The 16,530-nt window shown below is 42.6% G+C and overlaps 1 protein-coding gene across 3 annotated transcripts in view; it reads right to left on the reverse strand.

The window, feature by feature from the left end:
- The window catches only part of LOC115778558 (uncharacterized), a 90,392-nt gene that overhangs the window by 6,983 nt on the left and 66,879 nt on the right, over positions 1-16,530 (reverse strand). For all 3 annotated transcript variants that reach the window (XM_030726646.1, XM_030726648.1, XM_030726647.1), the window contains one exon: positions 2,871-2,913. In XM_030726646.1, the coding sequence (XP_030582506.1) occupies positions 2,871-2,913 (43 nt within the window). The remainder of the gene's footprint in view (positions 1-2,870; positions 2,914-16,530) is intronic.

The following is a 16,530-nucleotide window of genomic DNA, read 5'->3' on the forward strand; positions in this document are numbered from 1 at the left end:
TATCTGGCCCAGCGTGTGGCTTTCAGGGCAAGTAAAGACCACATATGATTTTTCATTATGTCATCAGCGTGCACTCTCTTATTCACCATGAATGGAGAAAAACAGGCAGGAAATAAGAAGATAAAAGGGGAGGGGCCACACAAACACACTTCTGCTGCTTTTAAGGTGAAGGCATCGTTATTAGTCTATGGAAGCCTGGCTCATTAGAGAAGGCAGAGAAAATAAGATTTTTAAATATTCATACATATGGATTACTTTGCAGACACATGACCACAAACCATGCGATCAAGTGAATAAGGCCTCAGTCATGCAGGCCTACAGACTGCATGACCATCTGGCAACCACCGGGACAATGTGTGTGCTCCAACTGGTTGGGTGGAGATTGCTTTGGTCGCTAGTGGTCGTAGTTTGAATGGAAGCGACGGGCTTGTCTACAAACACTGCCCAGCTGCTCTCGGAGCTGCAGTGAAACTGTGAAAAGTGCGACATAAACCAGAAATGAGACCTTTGACCTTCAAAGTAAAAGCTGCACCTTTTGACACACGCTGGTCCAACTTTTACTTTGAAGACGACCCCTCTCCACTTCCGCTCTGAATCGCACTCTTTCACATTTTACTACTGCTCAACAAGTAGTTTGCAAGTATTTGCAGACAAACATGCAGGAAACCAATCTTTGCGACCAGTTTCACCCGGTGAGTGGCAGCAGCCTCGGTTATATCGCATCCAACGTGTGCATGATGTCACGTGATAGATAACTACAACCAAACTGAAACCTAAAACAAGGAGATCACATCTAGACTTTAGAAACAATTAGAAAGAAAAAATGAAATGATGCAGAGATAAAGTAAGAGGCTCAGCTGCTGCATTCTGAATTAGCTGGAGGCACGAGGGGCAACTTCGTGGTCACAACAGAGAGGAGCAATCATAATTCCTAATGTTTACAAAGCATTAGAAAAGATACTTTTTATGTTATTTTATGTCAGTTTGTGTAACAAAAAAAGTAACTTTTACATAGTATTAAACACGATAACATAGATGAGGTATGATGTTTAGTAATCGTGGTTTCATTGCTGATCAGTGAGCCGGTTCTACTTCCCATCACATACTCGACTTTTAACTTTAGCCACTGAAATCCCGACACACACAGAGCTTTCCTTTAGTGTCAGTCCTGTGCACCAGTCGGACCATCAAAGACCGCAAACATCAGCTGCAACTTTAATTCTCTACAAAGCAATTATTAACCAGTTAATAAAAATATATTAGTTATAATTTCATAGTCTCCTCACAGTAAAATAGCCATGAAACAAAGGACAGTGGTGACTGTTGGCCAAATTATATAAATGTAAAACCAGTTCATCCACTTTTTTTAATGCTACGATCACACTACAGTAGGGCTGCAACGATTCATCGACGTAATCGATGACATCGACTACAAAAATTTGTCGACGTGGAATTTCATTGTCGAAGCGTCGTACTTTTAAACCCAGTCATCTATTTTGTTCCACTTATCGTGTGATTTTGTAATTGCAATACACTACAGGAAGATATGGGGGCAGTATTGCCTCCATTGCTTGCCAGCAACAACAATACCAACGAAGAAGAAAGTAACAGAACAGCGTAACGCTAGCAGAGCAGAGAGGAGGGAGGAGAAAATGAAAGAAAATGGAGACAGGCTGTCAAAGGTGTGGGAGCATGTGACAGAAACTAAAATAAAGCTGAATCCAGAGCAGAGCTTTCCTTCCACGGCAGCATCGCTGCAAGCTGAGCGTTTAAATCGCCGGCACCCCGTAGCTGTGACGTCAGCTCTGGATGGGTACGTCAGCTGATACCTGTTAATGTTTGTACAGGAATGTTCCTGTTAGTTTACCTGTCGGAAACAAGCTCTCATGGATGATGTTCTCTAAGCACCGCCATTTCAGTGATGTTAGCTAACGAGTGAAGGAGAATGGCTCCTGTTTTTTACCCTTACATTAATATCAGCGTTCATTCTGAATAATAAACCTCTGTATGAACTGAATCGTCTAAACTTTTCAGCTGTTTTGGACGGAAAAATCTTTTTGATTTAATTTGAAGCCTTATTTGAACTTTTGGACAGAGGCCATTTTTATTTATTTGCACATTATATTTTCATTTAAAAATAAAAATTGCATTTACTTTAATATGCATTTTTTATTTGATATTTATTGTGATGGTCACATTAATGTTTAAAATACATTTGATTTGCTTCAAACTCGTATTTTTATGGGTCATTATTTTAATTGTGAGAAGAGAACAAGGTGATGTTAACAGGTGGGCAGGCTTGAACAGGTGAGTTAAGACTGAAATAATCGTTGACTAATCGATAACAAAAATGACAGATTATTTGACTACCAAAATAATCTTTAGTTGCAGCCCTACACTACAGTAAATGGTGAATGGAGACATAACCAGATTATTCCAACAGTGTGCAATGAACTCTCGTTGCCTTTGAAAAGCTTCGAAGATGGAAACTAGGTCTGCAACCACTCGCAGTCAAACGCAGTTGTTTTATGTAGGAACATAACCAGAATACAGCCAGCTGGGTCGAATCCCCCACCGCAAAGAGACGCTTCGCAGACAAGCTGTGCTCATCAGGAATAAATTATACTCCAATTATTTGTAAATCTTTGGGTAACTGCTGATTTTTATCGTCGTTTTATCTAGTGTGACTGAGCCAAAGCAGTTTATCTAATGAGATACATGATCTTTTTATAAACCTAATATTTGTGACTCCTAAAGAGAGGGTTTTATGCTTTTTGTATATCAACCTATTATTATTTAATCCAGGAAGCCTGTGATATGTTCTCCAGCTGATTAAAACACGCACACAAAAACAGGGTGTAAAGTCATACCTTAGTCAGTGGAATAGTGGCAATCTCTCCTGCTTTCTCTGACCTGAGGGGGAGACAGACACAGGAGAAAAATGAGTTTCTCTCAGTGTTTGAGGAGCGTGAGGAGGTGAGCTGGTCTCTCAGCCACGGTGAGCAGCAAAAATCTTTAATGGTTAACGCCAGCAGTAACACTTTATACTTTTTTGTGTTGTTCTGAGCATTTCTTTGAAGTTTTGTGAAAAAAAACAAATACACTACTTTTTATAAGAAAAACCTTTAGCACACAATTCATCAGATTCCCCACACAGACGCAATAAAATGATTCGGTCTGAGCCAATTTCCACTGATATATTTCATCTATGTAAACCTCAATGAACAGAGAAATTGAATCAGTGAGTAAGTCAGAAAGGGATTTGAATGTTATTAAGGGAGGATTTTCTCCCTGTTAACCCAGCCACACACACACACACACACACACGTGTTATCTGCATGTCCTTTAAAGGTGGAGAACTTTCTGTTCAAGGTCAGGTGGCCTAAAACAAACTAATATAATGCTAAATTAAGCTGATATCAATTGAAGCTCACACAATAAATTCTAATGAGTAATCACAGTTTCAGTCCATTTCATTGATCACTCAGAAACGTCGCTGTCCTAAGTTTGACCTCACAGAAACCCACTCAAGTTTTCACAGCCTCCCTCTGAATGATGGGAAGGATGTCCTACAGAGGGACTGAAGGATGGCTCACAGTTCACTTTAGTCTTCACACAAGACAAAAATAAATTAATTAATTTAAAAAAACAGAAATGTGACTTGGACACTGTTCATTGGATTATTTCAAATATAAACTGTAGGGCTGCAACGACTCCTCGAGTAACTCTCAAATCCTCACAGCAAATGCTTCGTTTGAACTGCAGCGCTCAGGTCCAGGGCTTTCAAATTATGCCGGCGGCGCATTTTCCACCTACTCCACCACTCTGCACCGTCTAATTTTTAATTTTTCTTAAAAAATCTTTTTTGCGCCGTCCGCTCTCTCCATTTCCAGCGCCATGCAGACGCGCGTTGCAATATTTACGTTCTTTCAATCTGATTGGTTCACGACTGCCATGTGACTATTCATGTCGTTTGCTGCCGTCATGGCTTCGGTCTCGGTCATAAGGTGCCTGCTACTTTGGCATGCCCCCAATACTACTCCAAAACAATCTGAAAGCCCTGCAGGTCTCTCCGTGTAAGTGGAGCGCTTCACCCACATTAGCAACATTAAAGTTCTCCGTCGTTGTCGTCTTCTTGTGGGTTTAATGGTGGTGGGCAAACCAGCTTAGAGCTGCATTACCGCCACCTACTGGACTGGAGTGTGGCTCAGGAGTTAGACCCCCGCCATGTTTTTCCACACCTCCACCGCTCTCTGCTGTGTTTACGTGTTGTGCTCGCTGTGCTGAGAATTTCAGCTGTTATTTTTTCTCTGCTTCAGCTTCCAGAACGGATCGCTATAACCGCAGTTTGCTAGTGAGAGCCGCTATTAGAACTAGCGATCGTTTGGTACCGGAAGGACCCCTTCCCTGTCAAAATATTTTTTATACTTTAATCCATGATAAGTGACTAAATATAGACCTGCAGTAGAAACGTATTTAGGAGATTGCTTGTGAATATAAAGCATTACAACATTACGCTCATGCAGCCCCCAGTTTTTCAACATAAACACTGATAACACAACAGCAGCAGACAGCTGTTTTATATGCAGGCTGTCTGCACAAGCACAAAGAGGCGGAGCCGTTATAGAGACGGTGAGCTCAGGTGGAGCAAAAGGAAATGTTTTTTTAGCGTCCAAAAGAAGCTTTTTTTCCCCTGTAACCACCAATAAACCTTTACTGGGAAACAGCTGGAGGTCCTTCATCAACCACCTGATCATCAGGTGAAGAAAAGATGACTTTGTAGCTGCTCCATCCACCCTGTTTGTTTCACACACAGAAAAACTGCAGTACGGAAGTTAAAATATGCAGATGAACTGTTAATACGAAAAAAGTATTTCTTATCCGATTACTCAAGTAATCGATGGAATAATTGATAGAATACTCAATTACTAAAATAATGAATAGTTGCAGCCCTAATAAACTGTATATAAAAGACAGAAGCATGCACGGTGACGTCACGTTAAGCTGTCACCATCTTTTCATCTTGTCCTGGGGGAACTGAGGACATCACAGGTGCATATGGTAGAAAGTCACGAGTAGCCCCGCCCTCAACTATAGCCTGCTTATTTTGCTCTAAAAGCAACCATAATTTAGAAAAAGAATATCACGTTGTATTCAATAAAATTTTAAAGTAGTTAGCAAGACCACGACCTAATGAAAGCATTTGAGTGACTGCCCCACAGACTTGGACATAGTACTCAATTATAGCCCCCCCCCCCCCCCCCCCGAATATAAAGCACATGAAGGCCTTGAATGAAAACACAGGATTCTTTGATTTCACTAAGCAGGAAGGGTGCAGTCTGTGCTGTCCAATCTCAAAAATTTTATAAAAAATGCAGATGAACCACACTGTCCCTGTTATTGAACTCTGGAACATGACCTGCGTCATCACCCTGAGCACCCCCCCCCCCCCCCCCCACCTTTTTTTTGGTTGTATTTTATGTGTGTGTATGTGTTACTGTATAAGTTGCATGTCTTGATTGTGCCAATTTCCCTTGATGCTGGTCTTTTGGGGCCACCTCATAACACAAAACAGTTGAAAGGGAACATATGATTTTGTACTGACATACCTGTGCGGTCTCGTACTACATTCATCTTTCTGACCCTTTATGTTTTTAATAGTAATTATCATTTATAAATGGCTGCCCTCTACATTAATTAATCTTCATTAGGAGTCAGTGAAATAGAGCCTGGCTCTCTCAGGTTTGCTGGTAGCCGGCCAACTCCCGGCCGGCAGAGGGATCTCCTGGGGAGAAACAAGAATACTACAGTGGGGGGAAAATATTGTCCTAAATATTAAATTAGCCACAAATGGTAGTAAAGCATATGGCAGGTCAGGGCTAAACCTATGAATCAGTGTTTCCATTTTAAACTCTAATTCCAGCCATTTGTCTGCTGCTGCTGTAATGTGCTGTAGGTTTCATTAGTTACTTTCTGCTGCAGCCAAACTAACAGAACTAAACTCTGCTGCAAAAGGAGGTGAGACGAAGCGAAAGACTCGAGGACACAACAACAACAACAACGGTCCATGTGCACCAATGAAACATGAGATACCACCACAATGAAACAATCATCCAATGTGCTTCATGGAGAACAACCTTTGACTCGACATCAGCCAAACTAAGGAGCTGAATGAAAGGCTGAGGCGAGGAGACACCTCCTGGTTTCCCCCATTGAAGCTGAGGTGGAGCAGGGGAACAGTTTTAGGTTCCTGGGAATTAATATCTCAGAACCTGAGACTGTCACACATCTCCACCCTCAGGAGCAAACACTGCTTAATGAAACTGAAGACGGCAAACAGTTCTTATTAACTACTTCAGAGGAGCAATAGAAGGCGTTCAAACTGGAAGCTTCGCAGGGTACGGCATGTGCACGGCCCAATATCAGAAAGCTCTGCTGCTGGGAGGGATTTAAACCACCTAGAGCCTCATCAGGGCTCCTGCAACAAACCAATCAGTAAAGACCCGACTATAGAAAAAAAAAACAACAGAACCAAATAATGCTGAAATGAAAGTCAGACTTTTATGAACACGCTGTAACTACAAAACATTATTTGATGTTTTCTTGTGGCAGTAAAATCTTTGGATTTTGGACTGCTATACAAAACACGGATGTCTGGAGATGAAGTGAGAGAGGCGAGGATGGTGAATGTGGAGCTGCCAGGCAGGAGGAAAGGTGGAAGATGCTGGGATAGGGGGAGATGGAGGGAGCTGCTGTGGTGCCCCCTAAAGGGAGCAGCTGAAAGAAGAAGAAGATACACAACAAGGAATGCTGAGAGATTACCCAGCATGCCAGTGGGCCTACAATGACCCTCCACATGGGAAATGCTGCACTATTAAAACTTGCATCTTACAAGCCTGTTACTCATAAATTTAGCAGAATATAAAATATAAAGAGAAACATTATGACTCCATATCTTTTTATCTTCAGTTTTTCAGCTGATATCTATCCACTTTATCAAGCATAAACATAATGATGATTCTCCTCTGTGCATGTGGACAGTTTTGTAATTACAATCAAGTGATTGTTATTTAGATTAGAGAACAATTTAAAATTTTGGCTTTGGAAAAATGTTTGGGCAAAGCAAGAAGCCAGGACCTTCTCAGATAGGCTGAGCTGAGACATGTGGTCTAATCTTTTTTTTGGTTTATATGGTTTTATATAATTGGCTTATATAACCATTTAAGCATCCATCTGACACCACGCACTGTGTGCCAACATACTGTCGGTTGCCTTGAAAAAAACGACGCCCATTACCAGACTGTTACAGGTGTGATGACAAACAATGTTACACAAGGTGGCCAGGTGAACCAAAAATAGGAAAATGTGCCTTTGACCCCAGAGGGTTCAACACATCTTAGCTTCTTTGTAACACACACACGGCTCTAATTTTCCACCAGACAGTTTTATTATTAAAAAAATGTTGATCTTGAACAATTTGGAGGACATTTTGAGGACTCTGGTTCTGATGCTGCAGCTAATCCACGCCTGTAAGCTCGAGCTCCTCAGAGGATTTCAGTACGGCTATTTTTTTAAGAGAGAAGAAAAAAAGGTTTAGCAGATATGCACAGGTCCTATTAAACTGGAGGAAAAATATGGAGTAAGATAACTGTCAAAAAGGTGTGTGCACAATTCTAACATTTGTATTCATAATTGAGAAACTGTGCGGATTAGGATTGTTTTCCTGTGAGTACGAATCTAAAAACTGTGAGTACAAAGTCTTGTGAATACAACTCTAATTTCTGTGACTACAAACTCCTCCCCTCTGCGTGGACACGAAGTTTGTGGGTACGAGTAGAAAAGTGTTGAAATGACGTCACAGGGCGGAGTAATCGATCCGCCAATATACCAAACACAGCATGCTCCAAATTCAAAGATGGCTGAGGACAGTGGACTGGGTGGAGCTAGCAGCTCAGGTGACGCATGTATCCAGTATTTATATACATATATTAAGAAAAAATTTACTATTTAGAGTAATACCTGAGCTGCTAGCTCCACCCGGTCCACTGTCCACAGCTTTTAGATTCATACTCACAGAAAAACAATCCTAATCCGCAGTTTCTCAATTACAAATACGAATGTTAGAATTGTGCACACACCTTTTTGACAGTTATCTTAGTCCATAGAAAAATGCTTTTTGAAACAAATGGATACAAATGTGACACATACATTCAGACTTTGCTTGTCTGAGGACGGGCGGGCTGCGCGCCCCTTTGACGGCATCCCAGTCGGATCGCTGCTCGCCAGCCCAGCTGTTGTTGGGCGCACAGCTTCTTGCGCTCGGCTCTCCTAGCTCACAGGTCGAGCAGGCGTCTTCTTCCACCGTTCTCACAAAGCACTTATCCTCCTCCTCCACCCTCTGATGCTGCTCTCCATTCAGATCACCCTGAATGAATGAGGGGGTCCTGGTAAACATTTTCTTCAACGCCAACAACTTTTTCCACTTCGGCATTTCTTTATTCAGTTGCTCTTCCGGCTTCTTCATGGCCTCACTGGACTCCACGGTCCGCTGCTCTGGCGCAACTTGAGTGGATCTCATGAATCTCTTCATCTCAGTCTCGAGCTGACCTCCGTGTTACGACAGCAAGTATACTTTTCCCAACAAGTTCGTGTTTGGTTTTGATTATATCTGCTGTGTTCTGTTACTAAGACAGAATTCCAACACCAAGCATTTTTTAAAGAAGTGTAGCAGCAGGGTCACCAGCAGAGGCGGCTTTGTGGACGTTTAGTCCCCGTTTACGCGACGTTTCCAGTGGAGACGGTGTTGTTTTGGCCTCCCGTTTACACGGAGATGATGAAAACACTGTAGTTCCCATTGCATTGGTGTTTTTGTTTTGTTTTTTTGCAAAGCTTCTTTACACAACACGTGCATGCATAGAGGGGCTCAGTGGGATGCACGGCAACGATTTGTTAATTATTTACAACATGGTCAACGTAAGAAGTTTTGTGTGGACTGACGACGATGTTGGATCGCTGCTGGACACAACACTAAATTATAAAACTGCAAAAACACACGAAAATATTGACTGGGAGTTGTGTCACTCGAAGTACACAGATACTTAAGTTAAAGTTTAAGTTCAAAAGACTGAGCAGCACAAGAAGCACTCGTCAATCCGCCACTGCAATTGTTGTTTTTCTTTTAGCGCGTGCGCGGAAAACTGTGGCGGTCGCAACCATAGTGCGCATGTGCGAGTGCCCCCGTTTCCAAAAAAGCATCGTATTCGTGCGTTGACACAAAGGCGGGGGCTGAAGTGTTTCTGAAACGCTCCACTCTGGACCCCGTTTCCAAAATGCATCGTTTTCACTCCGTTCTCGTGTAAACGGGAGACTGGAACGCTTCAAAACCGCACCGTTTTCCTCTTGAAACGGTGTCGTGTAAACGGGGCCTTAGAGCGCAGTGTGAACGGTCAGACCGGCCGCTGCTCGTGCACAGAGACAGAAGCTGCTGCTCGAGTGTCCTTTTCTTTACTGAAAACACAGAAACTTGCAGCTCTGACCGTCACCGGGAGCACATTTATGGTTCTTTGGCACACTTTCAGTGTGTGTAACTGTTGTAGTGAAGCTCTGTTACAACAGGCTCTCTCACTGTGTGTCTGTGGAGGATTGTCAGTACAAGCTGGTTAATGTGGGATGCTGGCTCGCTCTTAATTATCCAGAGAAGAAACACTACTTAAACATGTTAAAAATAAATTATGATTAATCACACTGCGTGCCCAGTGGCCAGTTCATTATGTTATCGCAGATCGTTTTTAAAGTATGATTTATGTTTGTGTTCATTAGTTTACCTTGTATGTGAGGGGCAGAGGCCAGAAGAGTGTGTGTGTAGGTCTTTAAACTTTGGTGAGCAGGTGACCTGTGGCCGCTCTATAATTGGTTGCTTCAGATTTCCCACAGCAGCTCTCTGTGCCCCAGACGCTCACACCTTTATTGGTGTGTTTTCTTTTTTTGACCTCATGGGATTGGACGCTCTGCCCCTCTTCCACACCAACAATTATCAGCGAGTATTGCAGCAGACTGACGGTTCAGGGATACCCTCACTTTTCAGAAGCGGAGTCTGAGAGGATCTTTTTCACGTCTTTCCCTGCTTGCTGTGCTGTGATGTGCGTGACAATTGAGGGGTTGCAAGACTGTATCTTTTGGGCAGGCTTAGGATTGCTGAACAACTCTCAGGAGGCTGTGAAACGAGAGTGACAACTCTGATAACTGACAACTCCGGAGGATTTAGTTGCCTTTCCTGTGTGCTGAAAGTTAACAGTGACACAGGAACTCTGTGGAACAAGTTCCTGGACTCCACGTTCTCCAGAAACGCACCAAAAGAACAGACGACAGCATTTTCAAATTAATCCAGGAAGATGAGATGATCACACTGCCAAACAGGCCAACTCGTGCTTCATCCGTGACAAAAATAGTGTGTTTGGATTATTATCAGTTTGTACCAGTTTGCTGCATTATCACCTACGCTAACCTGTCTGCGCCACACAATCAAATGAAGACGAGTGAGCAGTCACATGCAGAGGAAAGAAAGAAGATTCACTGCTGCTGTGTGAGATATTTTTGAAGGCAGTGCTTCACTTAGTTTGAGAAGGAAGTTTTGTGCTTTTAAAATTCAGGAGCTCAAACAGCAGCAACTACACCCACAGAAGACAGCCCGGGCCTTTACTGACACTGAGAAGCCATTTGATCACGTACGACATCGAGCACTTTTCAGGGTCCCGGACCATTATGGCATCTCAAAAAAGTTTCACAATCTCACAGCAGGCCACTAAAACAAAGCCGTTAGGGCTGTTAGGATGTGACTGACCAGCAGGAGGGTGCTTAAAGCTGGACAGAGACCACGACCAGACTTATTTACATCGAGGACATTATCTCAGTGGAGGACACAGCTGGAGGAGGAGCCCCCTTCAATAACATGAAATCAGCTTACTGGCAGGGCCACCAACCAGACTGCAGCACCTGCTAAACTCGGTCAAAACCAAATATGGAAAGAAGTGAGTCAAAAACAAAAGCCGTGCACACCAGAAAATAATGAGCCCTTAAATAATCAAGGTCAGCAGAAGCAGCGCCTGATTTCAGCAGCAAAATGCTAAGAAGACTGAAACTGTGGTGTATAGATCATATATTTTCAGTCTCTCTTAACATGATTATGAACTGTGCAACATGTGATTAACAGAATAAAGTCAAACACAGCCTGTCTAACGCCTGTTCTGACAGCAAGTCTGCGAGTGTCATGTTTTGGTTTGATCGGCCTGCTGCAAATTAGTTTTCCAAAAGATCACTTTTAAACAAATTTAAATGAATCACGTTCATTTGTATCAAAGACTACAAGAAAATCAAATTTTATCTAACACCATTTTTCATTTAAAAGCAGGCAAATATTATCAGACGTGTCTCTGATGCATAAATCCTGATGGAGTCTCATCGGTGATTGACGACACTGATCTGCACCTCACTGCATCCTTTTATATCACTGACAGGGATAAAATATTACAAATTAATCACTGTACAGAAAAAAAAAACACCAAAAAATACAGCTTCATAAATTTGCTGCAACTGGGCAGCATTTCTGTCTTTATGACTATAATTTATAAGACACTAGTTTTGGCTTGTTGTACCTAATCAGATGACACCTGAGCATCCAGGCCAAATCCAAATAGCTACTTCTTCTGATGTCAGTACATGCACATACATTCATTAATATGGATTTGTCAGGAATTTGACTTTGTGAACTTGAGAGTAAAAGATGAGATAAAAACTGTTCCCACAGCCGCTTTCATCTTCTGCAAAAATATATAAATATTCAATAAAATGCGATTAAAGAAGAACAAGAAGCTACTTTCAGCTACTCCCCTGTCACAGGGGGTCACCACAGCGGGCGACCCTGACGCGACCCCAGAGAGGATTTGTGTCTCCAGCTGGAACAGATCTCAAACATGAAAAATGTAAAGAACCCACTCCACGTTTATTTAATTGGGCTAAAACTGCGTTAGGAAATCAGAGTTTGCATACCAACGTGTTTTTGATAAACACAGATTGCTGCTGCTTTTTCATAAAGCACAGCTCGATGTATTGCTTCACGAGGACTTAAATTAGCAACAGCCCGGCATTATGCCACAATAACTCACATCTCCCTCACTTTCTAATTCCTCGCACTCTCTCCTTCCTCCCTCTTTGTAGTCTTATTGCAGCGGCTCCGCAGCCAGTCTGAAACTCTTGGTTGTGACATACTGAGTCACAGCGGGGGGGGGTTTAAGGGAGACAAAGCTAATTAAAAGGACAAGCAACAGCAGAGACGACGCACCGTGCATCATTTGCGGTGTTTCAAATCGCCAAAGCTAATAAGCCTCAGACAGTTGGGGAAGAGCTTTTTGTTCCTCACGTAGAGCAAATTCGATGAAAGGAAACAAGCTTCAGGACTGACGACAAACGTTCCACTTTTCAGATCCACAGAGTCGCAGCACTTTTGTGATCCACAAGCAAACGGGACGCAAATAAACCGTGACGTCAAAACACGCACAAGTGCTGCCCTCTGCGATCCACGTCAAGGGTGAGGACATTTTTAAAACAGGCTAAGGAGAACAGAGATCTGCACACTGTACGACCCCCCCTTTCCCCGGTGGACGATTTGTCTGTGTTTACACGTAGTGGCAGAGCAGCCAAGCTGGCAGTTTTACCAACAGTGTCTGCTGCTATGGTACAAAGTGACTTCACCCACGGCAGCTTCAAGATCAGCATCTTCAACTTCGTCATCTTGATGGTTTGAAGCTGGATGTGATGAGCAAAGGGGGGGGGGGGGGGGGGGTCTGCCCCCACACCTGTGGCCACTTTGATAACCAACTGTGTGAGATGATCTTCAGTGCCTGGATCCAGAATCAAAAGTGGATCTGAACATTTTCCTGAAACCGTCAAGATGATTGTTTCCAATTGTTCTTATTTAATATCTTTAAATTTATGACTGTCTCAAATCATCATAGACAAAACATAATCTTGCACCTGGAACAAGTGTGTAAAATAATGCAAATAAATGTTATGTTAATGGTCCGCAGTATAAAGTCCTACAGGCTCAGAGAGCAGGTCGAGCCCAGCTCTCAAATTAGCAGCCAGCTTTCTAATTAACCTGGAGCATTAATTCCAGCTTGTTATAGAAATATGTATGGAGATGGGTGCAGGAAACCACGACCTCTCGCTGTACTTAAATGGCAGGTGGCTGAGGAAAGGTGCTGACCTGCTTGTTTTACCTGCGAGGACCTTTTCTTCTGCACAAAGTGCCGAGCTGGCTTAATTGACACTTGTACTCATCTGAATGAAAGCATGTGAGACACAAGCACGTCCGTCCCAATGAACAAGGATCCATTTACAGCACTCACAGGAGCGCGCGGCTTGTTTTCATGTTCTGACCTTGTAAAGTATGAAAGATGCAGTGTGTACTATGCTGCCAAAGGCAACTGTCACAACCACTTTAAACTCAGATTTGATATAGTTTTCTGACCAGCTAGTTTTCCATCCCCACAGACGGGATACATCTTTTTTTCCTGCTTATTCCGGTTTTCATTCTGTTAAGCACGCTGAGATCTCTGTTACAAACGAGGGTGAGGGGGACTGAAGGTAAAATGGCAAGTAAGAGCATACAAAAGGAATAAACTGTAAATATACTGCAAAAACTAGATTTTAATTATTAGCATTCTTATTAGTATGACAGTATCCAAAGTATTTCTAACATCTTTTACTTAAAAAAACAAAAACTGATCTAAGACGTTGTGAGAGCAGGAGTGAAAAATGTGTTAAAAACAAACAAAAAAATAAATAAATAGAAAAATGCTTTCACCATTTCTTATTTCTGAATGTGTGGGCAGTCTCCACACAGCCTGCTTCCCTCGGTCCAGCCCTTACATCCTGTTCAGAAACACAGCTGAAGGCTCAGATTGCACACAAGGTTCCACTGCTCCGAGAAATCACACATGCAAACAAAACCTGCTCAACTCACAGGACATGTTATAAATATTAATGCTATTAATGAGTTAGTTTACTTTTTATAACTTACACATATATTTGCAAGGGACTGTGTACAACGATGTAAACACTATCATCTGCCCTCGCTAATCCTTTTCTGCTGGTGTGTTTCTGGTGCGGAGGCAGCTCGGCCTCAGCGTCCTGTGAAAACCAGCACAGTTTGACGGGTTTGAGAGCCGGATGCCACAAAGTGTTATGTGACAAAAGTTGGTGTAATTTCCAGGGGAAGAAAATCACGGTGGACAGAATCTGTAGACTGCATCTGCAAATAACCGGTGATTTTCCTGCAGCAGAACCTCCCAAAGCCACCGACAACAGTGGCTCTGTAACCAATGTGTCAGCTTGTTAAAGCATCATAACTGAAACAATATAACAACAAGAGGACAATTTACTCAGGGTCTGCCAGCAGTTTACCATCCATGTCCAATATCTCATGCCTGTTTCTGGACTGGAGCAAGTATGTCCTTAATAACTGCGGGACACCTTCTCACATCTGCTACGCACGTGTAATTCAAAGGAAGCTCAAAAACGTAGCAGCATCGTAATGCAGTGCAAATCATATCCAAACGACATACACGCTTAACATGGCGGCTAATTCTCACGTTCATTAGCTTTCCCGCGATTAGTGGGTATTAGCGTGCTAACCGCTAACACCACATTACATTGCAAGTGATGACATAATAACGTATAGATAGGAATAATATGCGTATAAGACATCATTCTTACCTAGCAGGAGGATGAATAACACGACTTGAAGACTGCTGCATGTAAAAATGTCAGTGAGTCACAAACTTGCTCTGCTAAACCAGGGGTCGCAACCTGCGGCTCATCCAGGCTCAATGTGCGGCTCGCGGAAGTAAATTATAAGTATCCAGTTGAAGTGCATTTTATTTTTCTCACTTCGGTTTTTGTTGTAGTTTTAATTTGGAACATTAGTGTGATCTTGATATATATTAAAATAATTTTATTTATTTTAGTTTCTCAATATATGTCACTCAGGGTAACCGCTACCGGCTTCCGCTGGTATTTGCAGCTTTTCCGTGTAAACCGGGTTTAAATGGCTCTTTCCGGATTACGGGTTGCCGACCCCTGCGCTAAAGCTACAGCCCGAGTGAGCTCAGCCCCTCCCGCCAGAGTTAACTGTCGTGAAACAGTCGTAAATCAGTGACTTTACAGAACCCTAACTCAACACTGGGTTACAGCTCCAACTTTGGGCCCACCAAATTTGTGGTGGTGGTGTCAGGTGTTTAGCACTGGAACAGGAAATGCATGGAAACTGATTCTAGGCCAGGCCTCGGCAATACAGGCAACCTTCAGGTCAGGTTTACCAACCTGCGGACTGCCTCCCAGGCTGCTCACCTGTTATATTTGCAAACCCACTTCAATACTGCAAGCTAAACCTAAATTCTTAGAGGATAGTCCTACACAGGGACTAATGCCCCACGTCACACTTAAAAAAACATTAATGGGTTCTCCCTGCACACATGCTGCACTCGTCCAAGTTTGATGAAATGCAGCCTGGTAGTTTTCTTGCTGACAGTCAAGTCAGCAAATGGTGCATAAAACAGACCGAAGTGAAAGCAGGGGTGAGCCAGAAGCAAACCTTAACATTATCTGAGTATAGCACATGACAATTACTGCTCTCATTATCATTCATAAAACAGGGTAAGCATTCCTTTAAGAATTACACGATCAGTTTCTCTATTCCATCTCATTTCTCCCATTAAACCACTGAATCAACAATTTTCATGAATAAAAAACTGCCACATTTCAGCTTCATTATTTTTAACTGAGTATACTCAGCCAGGTATGTTTTTGTAACACTGAAGCTTTTAAATGCTCAACAATTAAAAAGCTATCTTGAACCAATTAGCAATCACACTGAGGTGGTTATTTACATAAAGTATGGATTTTTACTGCCTATAATGCTGTTTTTATTTGCTCACTCAGGGACAAGTCAGCTGTGAAGCTCTTTTTGACTTCAAAGCTGCAGCTGATCTAAATGGGGTCTCTGAGGATTCGGCCGTCAACAAATTTCAACAAAGCCCACATTTCATCAAGGTGAAGCTTTACAGCGAGGCCATCGGGCGGTATCGACTGCATGAGGCGCTGAAGGTGGCGTTTCTGCACGTGCATACACGAGCACAAGCAGAGTGAAGTACAACAGGTAACCTAAAGGTGAACTTTCTGTGTTTGTGTGGCCCGTCCAGCGCACACGCAAGAGGGCCCAGGTGGACTTGGCTGTCAACAGTCTAACACACCTCAGGTGAGACTTCCAACATTTTCCAGACTGAGAAATGCTCTCCAATCACCTTTACTTTTACTCACCAAGACTCCCAGGTGTTTTTTCCTTGTTTTTTTATTTTTTAACTGCAACACTCTAAAAGCAAACAGTTGTTTCTGATCCAAGTGACACATGAGGCCCAGTGACGAGGCTGCAAAATCCCCTGTGCTTACTTCTATCGTTTATATTACATCCTTCAT

This window comes from Archocentrus centrarchus, chromosome 4, assembly GCF_007364275.1.
Source record: "Archocentrus centrarchus isolate MPI-CPG fArcCen1 chromosome 4, fArcCen1, whole genome shotgun sequence".
In the NCBI taxonomy this organism is placed as follows: Eukaryota; Metazoa; Chordata; class Actinopteri; order Cichliformes; family Cichlidae; genus Archocentrus; species Archocentrus centrarchus.